This window comes from Triticum dicoccoides, chromosome 2B (assembly GCF_002162155.2).
Source record: "Triticum dicoccoides isolate Atlit2015 ecotype Zavitan chromosome 2B, WEW_v2.0, whole genome shotgun sequence".
Lineage (NCBI taxonomy): Eukaryota > Viridiplantae > Streptophyta > Magnoliopsida > Poales > Poaceae > Triticum > Triticum dicoccoides.
This window is the reverse complement of record NC_041383.1, coordinates 721,902,110-721,928,066: the sequence shown is the minus strand read 5'-3', so window position 1 is coordinate 721,928,066 and position 25,957 is coordinate 721,902,110. Positions and strand designations below refer to the sequence as shown.

The window sequence follows — 25,957 nt, the reverse complement described above, 5'->3', positions numbered from 1 at the left end:
CATAAACATAATTGAACTAGAACTAGAAACAAAACCATCTGACCTTAGCGAAAATTAAACCCCAAAAAAATCCAGCTTGAACACCTGTAGAACCCTAAACCTAGCGCCCGCAAGAGTGTCAAATTTCCCCCAAAAAAGCAGCGACTGGACGCTCGGGAAGAACATCGTGTACCTGCTCTTGTTCTGCAGGAGTGCTAGTCGGAGGTGGCTACGATCATCCGCTGTTCGCCATCGTCGCCGCGGAGGAGAAGTTGATGCGTTAGGGGAGAAGGGAGATGATGGGGCGAACAGAACAGCGAACAGGCGAGATGGTTCGGTTCAGCCAGTTATCCCCGTGCCTGAACCAGTTGGACCCACGATCAACAAGAGCTGAGTCAGCAATCCCAATCGCACGTCAGCGAATCCCTGTTTGGGAACGAGCTTAAGGGTGCAAAGAACTGGGATTAGAGAGGTGGGGGTGCCGATTTCTGGGATTTAAAGGTTGGGGTTCGAATTCGCCGGGTCGAACGAAGACAAGGTTTAAAACAGACTTCTCCCCTGTAGGCTCTCTCATCTCTCGTTTTCTCTCTCACACCGATGCATCCCATCTCTCTTTCTCCCCTTTCTTCTCCAACACACCAGACACCACAAATCCTGCAATGCATCACTGACTCATGACCGCGCGCCGCCGTTGCGAGCTATACTAGCACCACCGCCGCGAGCTGTCTGCTGTGCACCACCACCGCGAGTTGTCCAGTCGCGCACCACGCCGGAGTTGCTCCAGTTGTACCAAGGGAATGCATGGCGGCACCCGCTGCTGCACACCACGCCGGAGTTGCTGGAACCCGCCTCGACGGGAGCTGCAATGGGCAGCAATTTTTGCTACAACTGGGTCTTTGTTTTGTTGGAATCAGTGATTTTTTTGCTCGGATTTGTAACTGGGGGTGTTTTTTGTTGGATCCAGCTTCAATTTTTGTTGCCACCGTCAATGATTTTTTCTACTACCGTTCTTTTTAATTTTTGCTGCCTCATGTCTTTGACTTTTTTGCTGAAACCAATTCCAAATTTTTGCTACCATCGTTCTTTGTTTTTGCTACCATCGTATTTAATTTTTGTTACCATCATGTGGTTTTGATTTTTTTTTGTTTTATCCATCTTTTTGCTGAACCAGCGAATTATTTTACTGGGACCAGCGAATTATTCTGCTGGAACCAGCTTTATCCATAGCACAACGCCGGCGGCTTCTTTTTCTCCCTCATGTGAGATGTGTCAGGGGAGCTAGGAAATTGCAAAACTGGACCGGCGCACCATTTTGCTGGAGTCAGCCTCCAATTTTGCTGGAACCGACGATTCGTTTTGCTGCATGGGGGGAGGCAGACATAGGCGGGGCAGGAGCGATGCAACCATCGAGCCCAGCGAGTTGCGGAGGCGAGCGGCGACTGCGAGCCGACAAGTGGTGCCATGGAGCTAGAGGCAGGAGGCCGCGGAGGCATAGACAAGCAAGCACGGGATGTGCACGATTGGCCTCGTTCGCGAGAAAAAAGAGACATGTGCGAGGCAAATCGTGTGGTCGTATCGGGTGGCTGCGCGTTTGGGCCGGTCGACCGGCGCCTAATACTCGCCTTTTTTTAGGGGTGGAAAGAATGGGAGGCCTTGGCCCAAGTGTTTACGGGCCGAAAGCCCGTGATGGTCGAAGGGTGGGCGGCCCATATAGAGCGCTCCTGATGCTCTGAGCAAAGTTCTTCTCCAAACTGTCTAAAAAAAGGTTCTTCCCCAACCCCCCGTCAGTTCCTCGACCAAATCCACGCCGGCCTCATTGAACCAGATTCTCTTTGTGCTCATGTACTAAAGGGCGAAGTACTTTCCAACATCTTCCATCCTTGAGGCCGAAAGTAAACCTGATATTTCTTATACTTGGAGACGTATACTTAGAGGGGTTGAGGTACTATAAAAAAGTGCTCATTTACAGATTTGGTGATGGGTCTAATGTAAACATATGGCAGGATCCTTGACTCGCAAGAGACGGGTCGCGTCGGCCATGTACTCTGAGGGGACAGTGCATTCTCACGAAAGTCTTGGAATTAATCGATCGTACTACCATGATGTGGGATGAGACGTTGGTCAGGGATATTTTCTGGGAGGAGGATGCTCAGATTATTTTGGCAACACCCATCCGGGAAGACTTTGAGGACTTTTATGCCTGGCACTATGATAGGAAGGGGTTGTTCTCAGTCAAGTCAGCGTACCAGCTATACATTGCGGAGAGGGATGGTGAGCCAGTTTCCTCTTCTACCAATGATCAAGGTGAGTTCCAGTGGAATGAAATTCGAGCAATTTGAACATCCTCACCTCTTAATAGATCTGAGCCGTTGATCTCATTGATTAATGGTGTGATTAACTCTTACCTTCTTACCTCACATGTAAAAAGAGGGGGTCAGAGGGAGCATGTTAAAATTTGCCATGAAATTCGGAGTACCCCTGTCAGCCTAAAGTTAAGCAGTTCATGTGGAGATTTACTCATAATAGTCTGCCGCTGAAAGTGAATATTAGTCGTAGGGGAATGGATTGTGAGAAACTTTGTGTGTGTTGCCGGAGATTAAACGAAGATGGTGCGCATCTATTTTTGAAATGTAAAGAGGTGAAGCAGCTTTGGCGGCAGCTAGATCTGGAGGACGTGAGGCTGCAGATGTGTGTGTGTTGATAATGCAAAGTCTCCATTCGCAAAAGAAATTAAAAATAATGCAAAGTCTGTTGTGCATGTGTTGAGAAATAGGAGTATTGAAGAACCAAAGAAAGTGCTCGTTGCATGCATGTTGTGGAAGTGGTGGCATAGGAGGAATAAAATAAATGCTGGGGAGAAAGCGATCCCAATTGGGATTAGGGCTGCTCAAGTGCGTCAGGCTGCGTGGGATTGACAGGCTTAAAATTAATACTGATGGGGCTTTCAACGCACAGACTACTAGCGGTGGATGGGGGCTTGTCTTTCGTGATGCGACTGGTGCAGTCAGAGGATTGTAAGAGCATCTCCGGTCGTTGGCTTCTCAAGAGGGGCTAAAAATCGTCCCCTGGGGACGCACCGGCGTTAACCCGCGCGCTGGGGGCGTAATGTCCCCAGTCACGGCGTCCATGTTATTTTGAAAAATCTAAACACGGCATAATAATGGCCAAATTTATTGCAAACTTCGGCGAGTTCGTTCAAACTTAAACATATTTTACAAAAAAAAAGAAAAAAAAACTACTAGGGGCCGCCACTCGCCATCTCCATTGCCGCTCCTCGCCGTTCGCCTCGCCGCTCCCCGCCGCCCGCCGCCGGCCTCACAGTTCTACACGCCGAGGAGGCTGTAGAACCACGTGTAGTCGCCGCCGTCGTCGTCGTCGTCGCCGCCTTCGCCGCCGCCGTCCCTACTGCATCCCTCCCCCGGTTGGCGCGTCGGGTTGGACGGTCCGGGGGCGGCCTCCTCGTCGTCACTGTTGAGGATGACGACGCCGTGCTCGTCCTCGCGCCCGCGCTTGCGAGCTTCGATATCCTCCAGGGCCCGGCGCTGCCGGACCATCTCGTCGCGGAGGTAGTCGTCCCGCGCCCACTGCAGGGCGTCCTCGTCGGAGAAGCCGCGCCGGGCTATCTCCTCGTACTTCGGGGGGAGGCTGGGCTCCGGCTTGGGCTCGACGAGGACGAAGTGGCTGGATGGGGGGTGGAGTCGCCGATGCGGACGCCGGAGGAGCTGCGGGTGCACGCGCTGACCGGCGTGTCCTGGGGCTCCGGCTTGACAGGGCGGAGGCAGGGAGAGCCCGACGAGCGGCCGGACAAGGAGGAGGATGCGCCGGGCCGCTCCATACGCCTCGGCGTCCAGGAGCTCCCACGACGGCGTGAGAAGGTCGGGGGAGCGGGGTACTCGAGGCACGGCGTGTTGCCGCCCTCGATGTACTCGAGGACGGCCTCCAACGTGCGGCCGGGTACGCCCCACCACCGGCGCCGGCCCTCGGAGTTGAGCCTGCCGGAGGGCACTACACCGTTCGTCGCCTCGAGCTGCTCGGCGTGTCGGCGGCGGAAATAGGGCTTCCAGAGCGGGCTGTCGGGGGTGTACCGCGGGCCTTTCCTCGCCGCTCGCGGCAGGGACGCGCGAATGCACGCGATCTCCGCACGCCGCGCCGCCCCGGTGGGCGGTGGTGGCACCGGCACGCCGCCGACGCTGATCCTCCACGACCCGGGCACCCGCATGTCCGGCGGGGCCGGGTACTCGGCCTCGAAGAGGAGGCGAGCCTCGTCCTCGTGCAGATGGCGGCGGCCGAAACCATTCGCCGCCGCGCCGTCGCCTAGGAAGCGCTCGGCCATCCTTCTAAGCTGGAGACGGCGAGAGGAGGAAAAGGAAGAAGTGGGCGCGTCGGCGGTGTAGTGTGTGTGTATCTCCGGCGCGCTCGTTCTCGGCTTATATAGGCGGAAGCGCCGCGCGGTAGGCTGGCCGGCGCGTTACGCATGGCGGGAGACGTGGCGGCCGAGGGGACGCCCATCGCCCGGACTTCACTGCGCCGCCCGTGAGGCATCAATGGAGGCTGACCGGCGCGGCAGCGCGCGCAGCTTTGGCATTGATTCGTCGCGGGAAACGAGGCGATGAGGACGACGAAGCGGCGAGAAGGAAGTCGAGTTGCTGACGCGGCTGGCCCATGGCGCTTTCGTGCCATAAAAGATTCGCCCGGCCCCCGAGCGACCCCCAGCGCGCCGGGTTCGGGTTGGTTCCGCCGGCGCCAATTTCGGCCCGAGCCGGCGAAAAATTGGCCCCTGGGGGCGCGACTGGGCCGATTTTTTGGCGCCGACGACCGAAAAAACGCCTGGGGGGCCTTGTTGGGGGCGCGGCTGGAGATGCTCTAAGGATGGCCAGAGTGGGGATAACATCAGGGGCGGCGGTAGGGGTATTTTTGGGTCTTCATATGAATACTCATAATTTTTACAAAACAATGTTGATTTTGACAAAAAAGTGACAATTTTCAAAAAACAACAATGATTTTGGCAAAATGAATACACAAAAATACCCGATTGCAAATTCCTGTAGCCGCCACAGGATAACATAACTGGTAAAATGCACTTGGGACTCGTAAACATGCTTATGTGGCACACAATTAAAGAAGAGAGAGAATTAGAGTAATATAGATAGATACCGTATCATGTTAAATGCTATGCTACTTTGTGTCATGCATGACAATAAATATAGTCATCTATAATACTACTTTATAATATATGCACTATAAAAATAGTATCATATACTAGTATCATATGCATGATACTAATATATGATACTCCCCACTATAAGTAGCTCGTGCTATGGCTTCTCGTGGAGCTAGCTCTTAATTTGGAGTCCGTACCAGTCGATGTACATGTCTTGGTGGCCAGTCGATGTACATGTCTTGGTGGCCAGTGATTTCGCTGAGCCAGTAGCCTAATATGGAATCAGGTGTTCCATTTCAAAAAAAAAAAAATTCCACGCCAACTGCCGTGATCATACCTCCTCCTCTACCTCTTCGGCAGATCAATCTGAGAGCGAATGGAGAAGACACACAGTAGCTCAGATTCCAATCGACCATGGCGTCCAGGCCCGGCAGCGGGACGAAGGCGGCGGCGGAAGAAACAGTGACATCATAGAGTCCCCCCTCCTCCCGGCTCCCGTGTCGTCCTCCTCGAACGACCCGGGGGCGACTAGGGTTTCCCTCCGGCGCCGCCACCCCCTCCAGCCTCTCCTCCCCTTGCCGCCACCTGAGGGACGCCAGGCAAGCCTCGGTGGCCGCCGATGAAGGTGGTGGCGAGGCCTCTCGTCGCTTCGCTCCCCTCGCGAAGGGTCCCAGACTCGAGGGCGGCAGCCTCAGCCGGCGAGGCGGCGCAGCCTCCGCGCTAGGCGGCGCTCACGAGATGTGGTGGCCGGCCTCCTCGGCTGCTCGGGCAGCGCGGAGCCGGCGGGTGGTGGTCGTGGCGCGGTCTCTTCCCCTCCAGATCTGAAGGTCAGGTCTTTTTGTTTCTCCTCCTCTGCTCACTCTCCTCCCCTCCGGCTGTATCCTCCCGGCAGCTTTGGCTGCTAGTTCCGGTGCTGGCATGGTGTTGGTGGCATAGATCGAGTCCGGGGGAAACCCTTGGCCGGTTCTCTGACCACGGCGGCGACGGCGCATGCATCGCCTTTCTTCTTCGAGGCGCCGCTGAGGACTCCTCTATCCATCCCTTGTCCAAGATCCCGGGTGAAAGCCCAAAACTTGTCTCGGGTTGGGCGGCGGCGGCGCCTTGCGCGTCGTTCCCTTCTTGGAGGCGCCACCTTAGGTTGTCTGGTTCTTCGGGTGGGTGGCGCCGAGGTACGAGAGCGCCCGACGGCTTCGAGTCCAAGCAGAGGCTTGTTCCAAGCTTCGGCCCTGGGTCTTTGCAGCTTTCTTCTTCGACGATCCTCCCAGCGGCTTTCCTTCTGCTCTCGGTTGGCCAAGGAAGGTGGTAGTGCAGCTAGTGGGTGTGCCTACGGCGCGGCGAGGACCGTGAGCTATGTCTGCTCTGGGTCTGGGCCGACACCTTCTCAAGCTCTCGGGTGAGCACCCAACGACCCGACAGTCCGGCGCCTTCGAGCCTAGGCGAGAGGAAAGGATTCCTCTTCGGCGTTGGAAGACAGGTGTTCGTGGTCCCAATCCAAAGTTACGGCTGCTCTCGGTGCTTGCGGGCCAATGTCTAATCCCCGAGGCTTCCCTGTTCCCCTGTTCTTGGTGCCGCTGTGCAGCGGGCTTCTACATTACTTGCATGTTTTCATGATTTTCTTTGTGTGTAGTAGTGTGCGTTGTGTTATAAGTTGTTCTATCAGCTCCTTGTATATTTCGGTCGCTCATGTTTGGTAGCTTTGTGTAATCTTGGTCGGTTGATGGCTTTGTTAATTCAAAGTCGGGCTTTTCTAGAGCATTCGTTCTAAAAAAAAAAGGCGGCGGCGGAAGGAGTTCGCCGTGGTTGAGGGAGCAGCAGGACCCTCCATCGGACGCACGCGTCCAAGCCGTGAGTTTTCCCCTGTCGCACTCTCATTTCCAATGTCAAATCCCCCCGATGGAGACTTCGAAACTCAACACCTAGCAACGAATTTTTCCTTGCGCAGACACATACTACTCGTCACGTAGTTCAAGACTTCAAAAGTCAAATCTCGTCGAGGACTTGTTCACGCAGACACATACGAGTACTACTCTTGCTTGCATTGTCCAATTTTGACTTGGCCGGAAGAAAAATCCCCAACTACAAGTCCACTCCCTGCAACAGCCAGCCCAATTGTTCTCAAGAACTATGTAGTAGTTTCCTTCTTCCCAGGAAGATGAAGCAGGCCGGCACGCCGTGCATTCCAGTTTTGATCCTCCTATTCTTCTTCAGTCCATTCTGCAGATCCGATGACCGGCTGTCGTCTGCAAAGCCGCTCTCCCCCGGCGACACTATCGTCTCCAAGGGCGGGGACTTCGCGCTCGGCTTCTTCTCCCCGGACAACTCCAACGCGAGCCTGTACCTTGGCATATGGTACCACAACATGGCCGGCCGCACCGTCGTATGGACCGCCAACCGCGACGATCCAATCGCCGCCGCTTCATCTCCAACGCTCGCCATCACCAACAGTTCTGACCTGGTGTTGTCGGACTCCCAAGGTCACACTCCTTGGGCCGTGAAGAGCGACATCAAGGGCAGCATGGGAGTTACTGCGGTGCTTCTTGACACGGGGAATTTCGTCGTCCAGTCACCAAATGACACGTCCATTTGGCAGAGCTTTGATCACCCTACCGACACACTCCTCCCAGGTAGGACCATGTTGAGCAAGAAGGGCCATGTGGTGTGGCGCATTATTGCTTCTAAGGGCCTCAATGACCTGTCAACTGGAGTCTTCTCTATGAGCCTTGATCCTAGCTCAGACCTTCAGTTTTTCATTTGGAACGGGACTAGGCCCTATCGCCGCCGCGTCTTCAACGGTGAGATGGCGGTTGGCACACTATACCAGAATACTGTCTTGTATGAAGCCATTATCAGGACACGGGATGGGTTCTATTATGATTTTAGAGTTTCTGGTGCCTCACAGTATGCACATCTTAGGCTCGACTACATGGGTGTGTTGACTCTGAGCTTGAACAACCGCTCGTCATGGAGAACCACCACCGCACCCCCAGCTAGCTGCAACATCTACGCTTCATGTGGCCCGTTCGGCTATTGTGACTACACGGTGGCTGTCCCAACATCTAGTTGCCTCGATGGGTTTGAGCCCTCTGGTCCTAACTTCTCAAGCGGATGTAGAAGAATCGAAGATCTGAAATGCAGCAAGCAAAGTCATTTCGTGACCTTACCTAGGATGATGCTCCCCGACAAATTTTTACGTGTCCACAACAGAAGCTTTGGCGACTGCATGACTGAGTGCAGCAACAATTGCTTGTGTACAGCCTATGCTTATGCCAACTTTAGCACTAATGATGCTACGGCCGACCAGTCAAGGTGCTTGGTTTGGACAGGGGAGCTTATCGACACAGGAAAGTTCAGCGACTATGGCGAGAACCTGTACCTCCGGCTTGCCAACTCTCCTGGTATATGCACCAACTGCATTCTAGGCTTCTAGCCTTATGTTAGCATGTCATTTAATGTTATCAGATAAACACCAACATTTAAGCATACTAAATTTATGAAGTTAACAGTATATCAGTAGCGGACAAATACTTCTTTTGTGTCCAACTACTCTGGTGTAAGCGTATTGATAGATCTATGAATATTCTATACAAGCATAATGCAATATTAGATCCCTTTTTAGCATAAGCCCAGCAGTAATTCTAGAGGGTTATGTGTAGCAGTTTTATTCGGTCAATGGTTCACTCATGGCTGTAAATTAGCGATGTGCTAAACTTATACAGGATTCGTTTTGCAGTTCAAAAGCATAGCAAATTGGTAAAGATTGTACTCCCAACCTTGGCATGTGTGCTGCTACTTGCTTGCATAGCCCTTGTCAGCATATGCAAATACAAAGGTAGAATGAAAACCGACCCTTATTTTCAAAATTCTACTTCTTTTTACGAGTGTTAATAACAAAAGTATTAATCTTTAGCAGGCATACGGCAGAAGGGACCGACGCTAGGATACCTTAGCTCGTCCAGTGAAATGGGTGGTGAACATGTGGAGTTTCCATTTGTTAGCTTTGAAGATATTGCTGCTGCAACAGATAATTTTTCTGAATTTAACCAAATTGGAAGCGGAGGTTTTGGTAAAGTTTACAAGGTACTCCCTCCGTCCGGAAATACTTGTCATCAAAATAAATTAAAGGGGATGTATCTAGATGTATATTAATTCTAGATACATCCCTTTTTATCCATTTTGATGACACCAAGTATTTTCGGACGGAGGGAGTAACATATATAAAGCCTTACCTCCACAGTTATAGTAGCACGTTCTCTGTTTTTGAAGAATACGAAGAATACTTTTATCTCTGGAAACGATTGCTTTCATTGTTTAACAGTTCAGGATATACAAAACATGTAGGGAATGTTGCAAGGTGACAAAGAAGTTGCTATCAAAAGGCTTAGTAAGGGCTCTGCCCAAGGGATAGAGGAGTTCAAAAATGAAATAATTCTGATTGCGAAATTGCAACACAGAAATCTTGTTAGACTTCTTGGTTGCTGTATTTATGGAGATGAGAGGTTACTCATCTATGAATACTTACCTAACAAAAGCTTGGACACATTCCTTTTTGGTATGTTCAGGCTTCTGATGCATATTACAAGTTTATGATTAACCAAAAGAACATCACTCATTACTGATGATATATTTCATTTATTTTTCATCATTGTAGACGATACAAGACAATATGTGCTTGATTGGTCCACACGCTTCAAAATAATTAAAGGGGTAGCGAGAGGACTTCTTTACCTCCACCAAGATTCAAGATTAACTATAATTCACAGAGATCTCAAACCAAGCAATATATTGTTGGATTCTGAAATGACTCCCAAAATATCAGACTTCGGTATGGCAAAAATCTTTGGTGGAAACAAACAAGAGGCAAACACTACCCAGGTAGTTGGGACATAGTAAGTAATTCAATGCACTAGCTACGTCTCAAGGTTCTAATATCTATTGTCTACTTTATCCCAAATTATGCACCTCTTTGAATTTTCTAAAACAGTGGTTACATGTCACCTGAATATGTGATGGGAGGTGCCTTTTCTGTAAAATCGGACACCTATAGCTTCGGTGTTCTTCTCTTGGAGATTGTAAGTGGCTTGAAGATCACCTCGCCGCAACTCGTAATGAATTTTGTCGGCCTTACAGCTTACGTAAGTATGTATAAATGCATAGAATCTCAATATAACAAACATAGTAACTTGATCATAAGTTGTTTCTATTGGCTTAGGCATGGAGACTGTGGGAAGATGAAAAAGCAACAGAACTAGTGCACTCTTCGGTTATTGAGAGTTGTTCACTTGATGAAGTTCTACGGTGTATCCATGTCGGGCTCCTATGCGTTCAAGACTGTCCGAATGATAGGCCACTCATGGCATCAGTTACTTTTATGTTGGAGAATGAAAGTGCACTGCTCCCGGCACCAAAGCATCCTGCATATTTTGCTGTACGAAGCTTTGAACCTGGAAAGACAAGGGAAAACATGGAAAATACTATGAATGTAGTGAGTATCACAACACTTGAGGGGCGTTAGATGGGAAGCTGTATACTTTATCAGAAGCTGATACTTTATGATGTACAAATATGTGGAGTGCAATTTTTTCAGTAGGTTGTTGTGTCATAGTGAAAAAGCATTGGACAGCGCAGGGGCCACTACCACCAGAGGGATCTCACTGTCAAGGGCATAGAAAGAGCACCCAAGGAGGCCTTGGCCGTAAAGCTTAAAGGAAGTAGGTTTATGGCGGTTCTGATAGTCCACCATGAGGTGGCCATCTTCTCTGCATATGAGACAGAAAGGTGGATTGAAGCAGCGGGACTGGAAATGGTTAGGCTGGTGGCATGCAAAGTAGGTAAGATTAGGGTTGGGTGGTTGGGGAAGCGGAGGGGACGGACGAGCGAGTGGAGGAGGGGAGGGAGCAAGATCCCATCGCCCAGGGCAGCAGAAGACGAGCCGGGACCGGACGCCGAAGAACGACGCCTAAAGGCACCAGATCCAGCGCCCCCATGCCCCATCAGGCGCTCACTGGGCCCCGACGAGGTGCTAGAGGAGCGACCACCACCACGAGCCAGGGGAAGCGGACTGCGTGGAGGAGGAGGGGGGGACGGGAGCCAGGACCAGAACCGCCGCCAGCCGCCGCGGCCTCCTAGGGGTCGACCCCAGATCCGCCCGATCCGGGGGCCTCCGACCCCGAAAGGGCCGCGGACGCAGCCGCTGACCGAGTGCGCTCATCCTTCTGGAGCCACTCAGGCCCCGCCGCCCAGGCCTCGCGATGGCGGCCCACTTGCGACCGAATCGCCTGCCCGGCCTCAAGCTTCGAACGGAGGGACGACTTGAGCTCCACATCCGCCGCCCCATCGCCCGAATCCTCCTGCCGCCGCTTCTGGCCCAACATGGCCTCACTCGATGAGCCACGAGAACGATCCATGGCCACAACAGACGTGAAGGAGAGAGAGAGAGGGGTGGGGGAGGAGAGGATCTGCGATAGAGAGGGATGCGGGGGCGGAAGCAACACAGATCAGATCGAGAGGAAGGAAACCCTAGGTATGGGGGGCGGAACCCTTGCGGACCCATAAATATCCGGAGCACGCCAGGCCAGGAGGGGCCGCGTAGGCCGGGCTCGCAAGAAGGGGAGGGGTCCGCTGGGCCAAAATAGGCCCAGGGCCCAGAATGGAAAGAGGGGGAAATTCAGAGGAAGATGTTAGCGGTGGCGGCCCAAAAGGAACGGACGGACCAAACAGGGCCAAAGTGGGTCGAGCCAGGGGCCAACAAGCCTCCATCGCCGCTGCCAGCAGCATTGGACCCAACCTGACCAGCGGCGACGAGGACGGAAGGGAGCAAGAAGGACGCTCCAGACCACCGACCCACAAAGGGCCAGCCCCAAAAGCAGCACGGTCCGGCGAGGAGACCGTCCCCGAACGGCTCCGCCGATGACCACGCCCAACCTAGACCCAGCTAGATCCAACCGCCGCATCAGATAGTACCGGCCGACCGTGCCCATCCGGGGTAAATTTCCGGACGCGCCCCGTCGGACCCGACCTCAGCGCCGACGCCACAGCAGGAAAAGAAGCAGAGGCGAGAGGGAGAAGGTCGGAATCGGAGTCAGAATCAGCCTCGCCCCCATCAGCAGATAAGGCCTAGAATTTGTTGTCGAAGCCAGATCCAAGGGTGGGAGGACGAGGAGGGGATCCAAGGGAGGGGGAGATGGGAGCACCGAAAGAAGAGGTTGGTGCCAGAGACGGAGGGGAAGCACGGGGGGAGGAGGAAGCAGGGGCGGTCCGCAGTTGCTGGAGGGAGCAGGACGATGGGGTGGAGGAGGTGGAGCACGGGAGGGGACAGGAGGGGGAGAGGAGAGCCATCTCCCACTGTCACCAACCGCCTCCAGTAGCTTGTGTTTCTTAAGGGTTTACTAGGTATGTTTCCAATTTCTGTCTTCTGTTCTGCTTAATTGCTAACCTAGCTAACCCTGAAAGTGATCAGCATGAACAGAGCTTCTCTCATTAAAAAAACAGAGCTTCTGCCAGTTCCTAAAAGGAAATGGAGTACAGATGATTGGGGTGTCAATGGTGATTACGAAATGGCGGCAAAGGATGTGCTCTATGTCATGGCGACAGTGAGCCTGAAAGTGCTCATCATGAACGCTAGTGATGCACTCCTTCCGTTCACTTTTGCAAGTCATTTTGGATATTTCAATATGGACGACATATACAAAATCAAATGAGTGAATGAACACACTAAAGCGCGCGCGCACACACACACACACACACACACACACACACACACACACATATATATATATATAGGGTGGGTCTATTATGATAACACCCCTTAAGACCTTATTCTGCACACCAAAACACCTTATTCTGCACACCACCAACAGATCGCGTCGCCGCCCCTCCCCTCCCGACCTTCTACCGCGGCAGCGGCCTGGGCTAGCCGCCGCCCCTCCCCTCCCGGCCTTCTTCCACGACGGCGGCCTGGGAGAGATGCCGACCCTCCCCTCCCCGCTTTCTCCCGCGGCGGCGGCCTGGGAGCGACGCTGCCCCTCCCCTCCGGGCCTTCTTCCGCGGCAGCGGCCGGCAGTGACGCCGCCCCTCCCCTCCCGGCCTTCTTCCGCGGCGGTGGCCAGGCAGCGCCGCCGCCCGTCGCCTCTCGGCCTTCTTCCGCGGCAGGCACCAAGCAACACCAGCCTATCGGCCTTCTTCCACGGCAGTAGCTCGGTAGCGCCGCCACCGAACTCCTCAGGGCCTGCAATTAGCTGTAATTCATCAGATGTGGATTGGTGCTGCCTCGACATCAAACCAATTCGAGCAAGGAGGAGTGTGCGCAAGGTTGCTTCATCCACTGTAGCTTCTTGGAATAAGTCTGCATCAACCTTCAGAGCAAATCCTCCTTCCCCATTCACATTGAGCAACGTCCAGACCGCCCATGAACTTCTGAAGGGCAAGTGGACTGCACGGGCGAACGTGAAAGTTGTGCAGGAGGACGAGAAGGGAACTTCCTCCTGTAAACGCAAGAAATCACTGCATCACGAGGTAAGCAGTAGACTTCCTAAACCATCTTAGTGTAGTTATCATAGACAAATCAGTACAAGCAGTACAGTGCGTGATTATGCAGTACAAAACTTATGCAGTGTGGTTGCTTCAGTTCGTTGTGGGGGAAAATGCAGTACGCTTGTATAGGTTCATTACGTATAACGATGCAGTGCGGTTGCTTCAGTTCACCTTGAGGGGTGATGCAGTCACTGTGCATTGCTTCGGCAGTACCATTTTGAACACATTGCAGTTCGCATGATTCAGTTCATTTAATCTGACAATGCAGCTCGGTCATTTTGTGCGCAGGAGATGACGTTCAGCAGATACAAAATGCCGCGCATAATTGACAGCACTGAGAACAACAACTTTCAGAAGAGTGGATATTCTTCTGACAGAGATACTGGCTGGGTTACCCCTGAGATTCCTCATGGATTCTTCACGACGACAAACAGGGTGCAGTACTCTCCACAAGAAGATTTTTCCCAGGAAGAAGATGTAGTTGAAGATGACGATGATGTCACATTCGTCTGGGAAGGCACTCACCAACGCGATGATGAAGACGATGACGATGAAGATGAGCCGATAACAGTTCTCAACCCAGAGTATAAGCATGAGTTCACTACGTTTGGACAGCATGTCCGAACAGATAATGATGACGCAGTTGAACACGATGTTGCAGCAGATGATGATTATGTCTATGATGATGTGCCACTGCTCCAAAATTTTAAAACCAATCCACCGAGACATCGTCACAACACTGGATTACCACCATGTCCACCTGCCGCACCCCAAAACAGAGCTCAGCGTCCACCTGCTGCACCGAAAAATAGAGCTCCAACCAGACCTGCTGCATCAACTTCGACGTTGCGACCACCAACGGTGCCTCGGTCAAAAGTAAACAGCAGGTACAAATCCTCCTCACTATTACCGCCGCGAGATCCTCAACTACACACATCTGCTATAACCCCGCCATGTCCAATACAACCCGGCGAGCTGCAAACACCATCAGGCGAACGACTCTACACACATGTAAGTTTATGGTCTGAAAAACATAGTTACAGTCCATACAGATAACATTGCAGTGCACACTGATATTTCTTGTGAGCTTTGGCTAGGAACATTGCAAATGCTTTATTAAACTCGTATGCACTCCTCGTATTCAAAAAACAGAACAGAACAAATTTTCTCATATAGCATTTCAATTAATGCAGGATAAAAACATGCCGCTCAACCTCGTACCTGCTGCTGGAATGAAGTTCACCACGTACGAAAAGGCATGGGACTTTTACAACAATTATGCAAGATGTGCAGGGTTTGGTATACGCAAGAGGGCAAAACACAGGACAAATGCCTACATTGTCTGCTCAAGAGAAGGGGTCCACAAGAGGCTGTGTCAGATTATCACCGGGTACGTCAGAAGACATCAAAAAGGATTGGCTGCAATGCAAAGATTAGAGTTAAAAAAAGGAAGGATGGCAAATTTGTGATAGAAATGGTTCAACTCAACCACAATCACAAGATGCTGGAAAGCCCCGGGATGCTGTTGCACATGCGATTGCACAAAAAAGACGATCCTTTGATAGACCAGTTAATGAAAGACATGCAACTGGACAACCACACACATGCTCAGATGATGTCGACGCTGTCGCGTATGTCCGGTGGTCTGCAGTACATGGGACATACTAGCCACGACTGGGTAAATAGCTAAGCACGTAACAGAGCATATCTCTTGAGCATTCTGTCTGTAATTATTCCCTGTTTGGTGAGATAAGTTTGAATTGTCTATGAAAATGCAGGAAACAGAAGTTTGCCAGAGAAGAGTCTGAAGATGATGTCAAGAAACTTCTGAATTTCTTCGAGAAAATGCAAAAGATAAACCCAGAGTTCTTCTATGATTATGACGTTGATGCAGATAACCGTGTAAGAAACGTCTTTTGGGCGAACGCAAGTTGCAGAGGATCGTATGAAGATTTTGGAGACTGCGTTACATTTGACACGACTTATAAAACTAACAAATTCCACATGCCTCTGGGAGTGTTTATGGGGGTGAACCATCATCTACAATGCACCATATTTGCTGTTGCACTCGTGCGAGATGAAACAATACCATCATTTGAGTGGGTTTTCAAAACCTTTCTGAGGTGTATGAACAACAAGCTGCCAATCTGCATGCTCACAGGTACAAAAAATAAAAAACACCTACATACTTACGTTTTGTTTTGTTTTGTGCACTTATATTTCTTCCATCTATCTTGCAAACACACAAACAACTTAATAAAAAAACACTGTTTGTCTCTTCTCAGACCAGTGTTCTCCGATGAAGGCAACATTAAAAACTATCCTCCCACAAACTCTGCATAAGCTGTGTCGGTGGCATATCATGAAGAAGTACAAGGACCACCTCGCCTTGCTGTATAAGGCGCACGAGAAGCTCAAGGACGAACTCAATGCAGTGCTGAACCACCCACTAATGCCGTCAGAATTTGAACGAGCATGGAAGAACCTCATTCAGAGGTACAACTTGCAAGACGATGAAGTGATGAATTCACTGTGGGATGACAGACACGAGTGGATCTCAGCTTACTACAAGGAAATTTTCTGTGCTTGGATGACTTCCACACAGAGAAGCAAGAGCATGAACCGCATACTGAAGAAAAATTTTGTCAGGGAGAAGCATGATCTCCATCTGTTTGCTCAGCAGGTGGACAAGTGCATTCAGACCAGGAAGGCCGTCGAGCATGCAGAGACAGTAGCAAATGAGGTAAACAAAATGTCAATCAAAAACTGCTTAAAAAATATGAATAAAAAAACAAACAATTTTTTCATTTCTCTGGATCGTAACAGTGCATTTGTGATGATGCAGTCAGAGGTAAAAACAACAACAAAGTTTGGCTTCGAAGTTCAGCTATCAAAAGTGTATACAAGAGCAGTGTTTGCAGATTTCAAAGAAACACTCTACCGTAGCACTGCATTCAGAGCAAAACGGTGCCCTGAGAACCCGACAAAGTATCTAGTACACCACTACAACAGATCGGATGCATTTGACTGGGCAAGGCATAATTTCCAAGTGGTCGCCGATCAAGAGAAAGGTGTCTACGAATGTGAGTGCAAACTCTGGACACACACAGGTGAGACTCCTAGCAAAAAAAAAATCTAGATTCTCATAGTCATGCACGAAAGCTAACTTACTGAAATTTAAAAGTACATATGGATGTGTAATTCACGAAACCAAATGAAGTTCACTTCTTTAAAAAATGAACAAATAATGAAAAAAATACATGTTTACTAATTTCATGCAGTTCACTTACAGAACACAAAAAAATGTGTTTGTCTGCACGCCTCTTCTGCGTCCATGTCTTATGCATGCTTTCTCATTTGAGAGTACTCAACATTCTTGAGGTGTACATCATGAAGAGATACACTCGTAACGCAAGATCAGATGCAACGTTTTACAGAAGAGACTACGAACAAACAACACCAGATTGAACCTCGCTTTTTTGCCGTAGAAAATTGCTGACAGAAACAGTAATGGACCTTGCAAACAGAGCGACAAGGTCAGACGCTGGGTGCCACAGAGCGTTGTCTGGTATGAGAGCACTGATAGAGGAAGTTGACGTGCTCAATGAAGAATAAGAAGAAGCAGCAAAACTAAAGCAAGCAGAGAAATACCAACATGACAATAAAGCCGAGCAAGAAGAAAAAACTGAACACATTGGAACTGGTGCTATCAAAAAAGAAACAATTCTTCCACCTCCTGTTTCAAACACAAGAGGAAGAAAGAAAGGGGGAGACGCAAACCAGAAAAAGGTGGCATGCAAGGACAAAAATGATGACAAAAACAGTAAGCCACAGACTGAGCTGGACAGTGATGGTCGCCCACTGGGAGTAAGAATGTGCAGAACATGTAATGAAGTCAGCGGCCACAATTCCAGGACGTGTAAAAAAACAAATGAACAAGAAAAACGAGGACATGGAGATGCACAACAAAACATAAATTCCACTCACAACACTAAGAAATGGACGAAACCGAGACGTTGTAGTATCTGCAAAAAGAGGAAGAGACACAATTCAAGAACTTGCCTCAAAAGAAAAAGAAAAAGATCAGAAAATGAGGAAGACGAAGAAGGTGAGATCAAAGAAGAATATGATGACACAACTGAAGAAGAAATGGCTTATGAAGAAGCAGATGGAGAAGAGGAGGAAGAAGAAGAGAGTGAAGAGGACGAAGAACGTGAAGAAACTGAAGAAACAGTGGCTTATGAAGAAACAGATGATGAAGATGATGAAGGAAGAAGAGAGTGAAGAGACTTAAGAGAGTGAAGAGGACGAAGAACATGAAGAAACAATATCAACAAGACCACCATGAGGAAATGCTTCAACCAGCACGCGGGGATCAAAGAAGGATGCAGTTCTCACCACTGGAAAACGAAAGCAGCCAACAACCAGCACGCGGGGAGCAAAGAAGGATGCAGTTCACAACACTAAAAAAATCAAAGCAGCCAACAACCAGCACGCGGGGAGCAAAGACGGATGCATTTCACAGCACTAGAAAACCAAAGCAGCCATCAACCAGCGCGCGGGGTGCAAAGAAGGATGCAGTCCACATCGCTGAAAAACCAAAGCAGCCATCAACTAGCGCGCGAGGGGCTACAAACACAAAGGTGCAGAGACAAGAACCAGCAACACCGCCATGGAAAACAAAAGAAAGTGCAACATTAGACACGCTCCAGTCACCGCGCAGAAGCAGCAGGCTAACGACCAAATAGATGAACAAACAATAAATTAATTGTATGCATAGCAATTTGCTTAACTCTATGACTTATGTATCAGTTTAAATTTTGTGTAAACCATGCAAGAAGAAAATGGTATATAGAGTATACCATATATATATAGCAGTCTTGAGTAAAACATTGACACATTTTGATTCAAAAACCATGTAAAAAATGATGTTAGCTCGCTGCAGTCCAACAAGTAGTACATATAAAATGCATTTCAATATGTTGTATGGAACTTGCAAAAATGCAGTACGCTTCGAACTATCATGCAGTACTATAGACTAACTACATGTAGTACACACAATGCAAATTGGCAAAAATGTGGAAACATGTAATGCTCAGCTGACATATAAGCAGTTCACATACTGTAACCATGCAAACACAAATTTACCGTTCGATAATAATTGAAGCGGTTCAGATCACAAAAGTGCTTATTACAAAACACATCACAAAGATGAAAGCGTTCAACATGCAGAAGTACTTATTACAAATCAACCTCATAACCTTAGCCAATCACGTCAAACGTGATTCTAACAGTACGATCCTCGAGTTCAAAGAAGTTGAGGACAACAACTTGCTCAGACTTCAGGCCGCTATCTACGACAAATTCCTTCCACCCTTTGTGCAGACACAGCCGCCCGTCAACGCTTACACTGTACTTGGCTGGTTTAAGGTATCCATTACCAAGAACAACTTCAAGAATTCCTTTCTTCTTGAGCTGCACATACCTAACAGCTCGCTGAGGAATTTTCTGTAAAAAATAATAAAACTGTTTGAGAACGAAACTAGCAGTACAATTCTCATGTTTTGAACAGAGATAGATGAAGTGCACAACAGTCCAACAAGTAGTACATATAAAACGTTTTCAATATGCAGTATGGAACTTACAAATATGCAGTTCTCTTCGAACAATCATGCAGTGCTATAGACTAGCTACATGTAGTACACACTATACAAAATTGGAAAAAATGTAGAAATATGAAGTGCTCAGCTAATATATAAGCAGTTCACATATTCTAACCTGTAAACTAAAACATAAGCTACATGCACACGAGGAAAAAAACAAGAAAATAAGAACACATTGCAGTACGCTTCAAAAAACACAAAGAAAAAAGTGCGTTCCTAAAATACTACAAAAAAACACTAAGAAAAAAAATCATATCTAACGAAACATACCATCTTGTAGTGAGTCTCCACATCTGTCGGCGTAAGCTGATGGACAAAAGGACTCGTGCAGCCAAGGCCACGGTGAAGCATCGCAGAATAGAACGCAGATACGTTGATCTGGCCCATATCCAATCCTTCTGTGAATACTGTACCATATGCAAGCTGCTCGGCACAATACCTTCCCACCATGACGAGCACGATGGGCCTGCGAGCAAGCTAAACAATTGCAGTACCTCGGCACACCACAACCATGGCCACAGCAGAAGAGATACGCACAGGGGCCTGGAGCCATCGCAACAAAAACCTAGAGAAAGGAGAGAACTTGCGGCTAGAGGAGAAAAATGAAATGCAAACGAAGGGTATAAGTTAGCCTTCATTTATATAAGAGGAATGCAAAAAGGTCAAAACTGAAAATTAAAGGGGACTTAATGGAAATTATGTTCCCAAGAATAAAGAACAATCAATGAAAGCTTATGTTACCATAGAAAGAGGAACGAAAAAGGAAGGTGTACTTTGACTGCAGAAATTCCCACGAACAAAACCACAGATCATTAAAAAATAATACTCTGAGAAATTATAATCCATGGACCATTTTATGTGTGCAGTTCTCCAAATTCGTACCAGGTAGTTCACTATATGTGTGCATGAAGTGCAGTACGTGCTTTTTGGCACAAAGAAGGATGCACGCAGTGCAAGATGTGTACACCTGCAGCACAGAACTATGACGAATGCAGTGCACACCCGTACACTAAGAAAAAAGGATACGAAAGAGGAAAAACAATAAAGAAAAATGATACCAATGCAGTACACAAAAATGTAGCCCAGAAAATGTGCAGTACGGTATGCGTGCAAATGAAGTACTGAAACTAAATTAATGCAGTGCACGCATGATTTACTAAAAAGTTGACCACCCAGGTGCTACCGGCCCCAGCCAGTCTCGTAATAGGTCTGCACCCACAGAAGGGGAGTCGTTCTGAGCCACAGTGCATGGGGCCGGTTGCACGTGGGCCCACAGGTCATAGAGCATATAGCTACGAGCGCCGTGTATAAGCACCCAGATAAGTATACGGAGGAGTTCGACCAGTATGCCTCGCCAGCGCTTATAAACAGGTCGGGCGCGCCTTCCGCGGGCGAGGTGGGACTAAACATTAGGACGCACACACAGCGAAACGGGAACAAAGCCGTGCTCACAGGCCGACTTGGACCCAAGTATGTATCTAAACTAGCCGAACAAAGGCCCAACAAGGCCGACTAAGAAAAAACAATAAGTTAAAAAATGGGGCCCCCCCACCCCCCCTTTCCCTACCCCTCCCGTACCAGCGATTGCAGCAGGTACAAACAAAAACAAGAAGCCGTACGTAGTTGTAAACAATACAGTGCACTACGTTACACGATGCAGTGCGGTATGGCAATCTAGTTCCCGATTATCCCTACACGAATAAATAAACTCAAAAAACAGTGAAGTACGCACATGTATACACAAGTGCAGTACTGAATTCTAGATGATGCAGTGCAGGACTATATTTCAATGCAGTTCATTATCGCACATGATGCATCTACAAAACGTAACAAAACCCCCGTTCGCATAAAAAATGGTGGTTAAAAAAATGTGCTGATAAAAAAAACCACCTTAAAAAAAACCCCCACGTTCGCATACATACACCCGATCGGAGCAGTTCCATCGCCACAAACCCACGATCACAGATGCAAAACCAACCCATGATCCGCACAACCGCATCATCAGCGCGATCGTGCAGTTCATCCGACGAGGCTATCCCACCCCGCGCCCTCCCCTTAAATTCAGACCCCTGCCAAAGGCCTTCTCATCCACAACAACACAAGTATCCATTGCGCTCCCACCACCGGCGATGACGTTCACCGACGAGTACAAGGGCGACAACGCCGTGGAGGCGCACGGCAACACAAAGTTGCACGTCATCCACACCAACGACAAGAAGCAGATGGCGATCACCCTCGCGCAGTACGAGCGCCACCTCAGCCTCCAGCGCCACAAGATCGTCGGCATTGATCTCAAGTACGACAACGACCCTGAAGCGACGCAGAAACCCGCCCTCTGCCAGCTCTCCATCGGCAAGAATCACCCGGTGCTGCTCTTTCAAATGAGCGGCACTGAAAGGTGCACCGTCTTCGACAACTTCCTCGCCGACCCCAGGTACACCTTTGCAGGCTTCTCCATCGACGGCGACAAAACCAGGCTCGAGCGCGTCAAACTGGAGGTCGCCAACTTCGTCGACATCCAGAAGGAGTGGAGGGTGCCCGACGCAACCAAGCCGTTGGACTCCCTCGGAGACGTCTCCGGCGTGCTCATCGACGACTACTACAACAACATGAAGAAGAAGATCACCGACGCCGAGCACCAGCGCTGGGCCATCCTGCCTCTGTCCAGAAGGCACATCGAGTACGCGGCAAAGGACGCCTACGCAGCGTACGAGATATGGAACCGCATCACCCTCACCCAGGACGGCCTTCGCCGTGCAAAGCTGGAGAAGGAGGAGCCACCCAAGAAGCGCGCCAGGAGAAGCTGGGGATGGGGAGAGCCTGACTGGTGAAGACGAAGATGGTGCCGGCCAGGAGCCAAGAATGCCAGCGTTCTTTTAGAATTATCATCAAAGTTGCTTTGTGTTGTTTGCTTATGTATCGTTAGTTTGCTTGTGTGCTGAACCTAGTTTGCTTGCCATGCACAATCGCCTGTAATGATGAACTCAGATTATGTTAGTTTGCTTTCTGTTCAACTTAGCTTGCTGGTGATGAAATTGTCGTACAGAATGCAAACAGGATGCATGCAGTGCAAGTTGCGCACGAATGCAGTACACTGAATTTGTCGAATGAAGTCTTAACATACCCAACAAAGCAGTGCACGAACATAAATTTGAAAAAAGGAATACATAAGAGCAAAAACACAAATAGAAAAACGCAAAACATGTAAAATAATTCAATACAGTATGGAAGTACACGAAAGTACAGCACAGAACCATAATGAGTGAAGTACAGGTATGATTTACAAAGCAGTGCACTCCCATACATTGGGAAAAAAGATTAACTGATAGCAAAAAGACGAAAACAAAAAAAAATGACAATTGTACATGCAGTACGCAGTGTGTATACAATGCAGTACAGAACACTGATCAATGCAGTGCACACTCCAACATTGAAAAAAAACACAGGGCAGAAATATAAAAAGAAAAAAAATTGACCACCCAGGTGGCACCGGCCCCAGCCAGTCTCGTAATAGATCTATGCCCACAGAAGGCAAGTCGTTCTGAGTCACAGTGCATGGGGCCGGTTGCACATGGGCCCACAGGTCATAGAGCATATAACAGCGAGCGCCGTGTATAAGCGCCCAGATAAGTATACAGAGGAGTTCGACCAGTATGCCTCGCCAGCGCTTATAAACAGGTCCAGCGTGCCTTCCGCGGGCGAGGTAGGACTAAACATTAGGACTCACACACTGCAAAACAGGAACCAAGCCGTGCTCACAGGCCGACTTGGGCCCAATTACATCTTCACTACCAGAACACACGGCCAACAAAGCCCACTAAGAAAAAACAATACGTTCAAAAATAAAACATTAAAAAGAAAAAATGACAAACATTTCTTAAATGAATAACAACAAACAAAATAAAATGTGCGTCGGCACTGTAAGAATATTAATAAATAAAACGCAGGAAGCCCAATGTCAACGTACAGATGCAGTCAGCGACGTACAACAACGCAGTTCTCCACGTGAAAGCACAAACTATTTTTTTTCTGAATTGCAGTTATCTTCTCTCTGCAATGCAGTATGGCTGAAAAAAGAATGCAGCCCTGTTACTTAACCAAAACACTCCGACAACCCCTAGACACGTTACCCTCCATCCACACAAACGCTGTATTACCACAAAGATCAAGAAAAGAAAAGAAAGAACACCATCAAGAGAAGAAAAAAAGTGCATCTGTGTGAATCAAACTGCAGTACACTACGTGGACCTGAGCAGTTCATTTCTGGTAGAAAAGAAGTGCACTGACTTGGACAATTGACCGAAAACACAATCATCACATTTTCTGACAGTTGCGTCAATACATTGATCTAATCACGAAAAAAGAGGCGACGACGTTTCGGATTTCCAACGCACTAGCAAGAGCCTCCTCATAGCAGAACCTCTCGGCAGTTGCCACGTAAACTTAAAACAGAGCCCCAACACGCTACCGCCCAGCTCCACCTCTCCCACGTCCTGTCAAGGAGAGCAGAGGAGAACACACAACTGCTTCGTCCCCCCAAAAAACCCAATTGCATCTTCTTCTCCGCTCTTCCTTTCACTAACCTCTCTCTCTATAACAAACACCAGAGAACACATGAGAATCATGGCGGATGCACCTCTGTGCAAGCAGCGCCGCAAGTACACCAGGGAGCTCCACGACGTCCACCTCCACGGCAATCACAAGCTCCACGTCCTTTGCACAAGCAAGGGCAAAGACGTGGACAAGATGCTATCCACGTTCAGGAGGAAGCTCGGCGGAATGCCCGTCAAACTAGTCGGCATTGATGTCGAGTACACACACTACGAGAAGCCACAACGTGCAGCGGTACTACAGCTATGCGTAGAAAAAGAATGCCTTGTCTACCACATATCTGCAGCTAAAGACAGGTAAGAATAACTGTTGCTTGCCAATATTGATTTTAAATTTTCTTCCCTGCAATTGCCATAATATTTAACCTTTGGTTCTCATTCTTGAAAAAGTGTGGCATATGAATTTATTGATAGTTTTGATCTGGCTCCATGTATGTCACTCATCTGTTCAATTCTTGAATGATTTTATCTAGCAATACACGCGGTTTAATTATAGTTTCTTCATTGCAACATTACCATACAAAACATGTATGAAATTAGGTTCAGGAATACAAGCATACACAAAACATGCATTATTTATGCAATCTATTATCAGATTTAATAGTTATGCTGAACAAAGTATTAGCAACTGCTCAATGCAACAGATTCAGATATCCATATTGCAGTTCAGTTTCAGAAAAACACAAAAAAACATTGCTAGTTCTAAAGAAATAAAATATATTCACTATATACAAATATATTGCAGGCCAATGGAACTAGACAAATTCCTGATGAATGATGAGTACACGTTCGTCGGATTCGCTATTGAAGGAGACAAAAGCAAGCTGAAGGTATCTGGTTTGGAGATCAACTCCAACAACTACATTGATATTCAGGTTGAATGGAGAGACCCATACAATAAAAAGAAGTTTGACTCTTTGGCTGATGTTGCTGGCAGGATGATAGACATTCACTACAATGACATGAAGAAAAAAATTAACCGCAAGGAGGATCATACTTTGTGGGGATTTTGCCCGCTGCCAAACAAGCTTATCAAGTATGCAGCAATAGATGCATTCGCAACATATGAGTCATGCAGAATCATCTACGATGTCATAATGGGACTAGACAGGGCAAAAAGAGACAAAGAAGAAAAGAAGAAGAAGAACAAGACTGTAATCCAATACAGCAACTAGAAAAAATCAGAGGTGTGTTTAGTCTCACTTTACTTTAAGCGTTGTGGTGTTCTTTGTTTCATGTATGCAAGATTTTGATAATGTCCGTTGCTTCATATCGAATATTTCTTTTATAAAAACAATGTAAGTTTGCTTGTGATCAATTGCTTTCGCAGAAATTAGTTTGCATTAGAACAAGTATATACACAACTTTGAAAAATTTAATGAATGACACCAAAACATAGTATGCACATACAAAACATAACAGTCCACAAAAAATAGTAATTATATAAAAATAAAAATTAATATTGATATATCTAAAAAAATATAATCCATGTACATTTCTAAACAAACGTCAATACAGTTCACAGAACCAACATAAGGCAGTTCAACAAGTGTATCCGTGAAGTGCAGTACATGCATAAATGAAGAACGACGACAAAGGCCCCAACACAAACACTTGGTACACGAAGTGCAGTACTCAACGTTGGTGAAAGCAATACAAATGTCAAGGGCCCCAACACATAAATGAAGAACGACAGGAGCCCCACCCCCTGCTCGGCCTCGTGCTAACGCATACAGTGCGCTTGGTTGACAGGCGCAGTGCGAACACTCTGTTTTTTTCCATCAAAGGGGGCGCGCGCAAAACCACCACCCCCTCCCCCCCCCACACCCTAAGATAGACAGGGGGCGACGGGGTATGACGGACTCGCCTACGCATGCGGCGCCGCGGCAAGCCGCATCGCCGCCTGCTCCGGCTCATTCTAGGCTCGGCCTCGCAGGGGGATGTGGAGGGGGGGTCATGACCCCCCCTCCCCACCCCCTGCTCGGCCTCGCGCTAACACATGCAGTGCGCTTGGT

At 48.5% G+C, this 25,957-nt stretch overlaps 1 protein-coding gene across 1 annotated transcript in view; it reads left to right on the top strand.

The window, feature by feature from the left end:
- The first annotated feature begins 7,292 nt into the window (after window positions 1-7,292).
- LOC119361250 (G-type lectin S-receptor-like serine/threonine-protein kinase B120) overlaps window positions 7,293-25,957 on the top strand; it is a 47,289-nt gene continuing 28,624 nt past the window's right edge. The window contains exon 1 of the mRNA XM_037626554.1: window positions 7,293-8,535. Coding sequence (XP_037482451.1) covers window positions 7,293-8,535 — 1,243 coding nt within the window. The remainder of the gene's footprint in view (window positions 8,536-25,957) is intronic.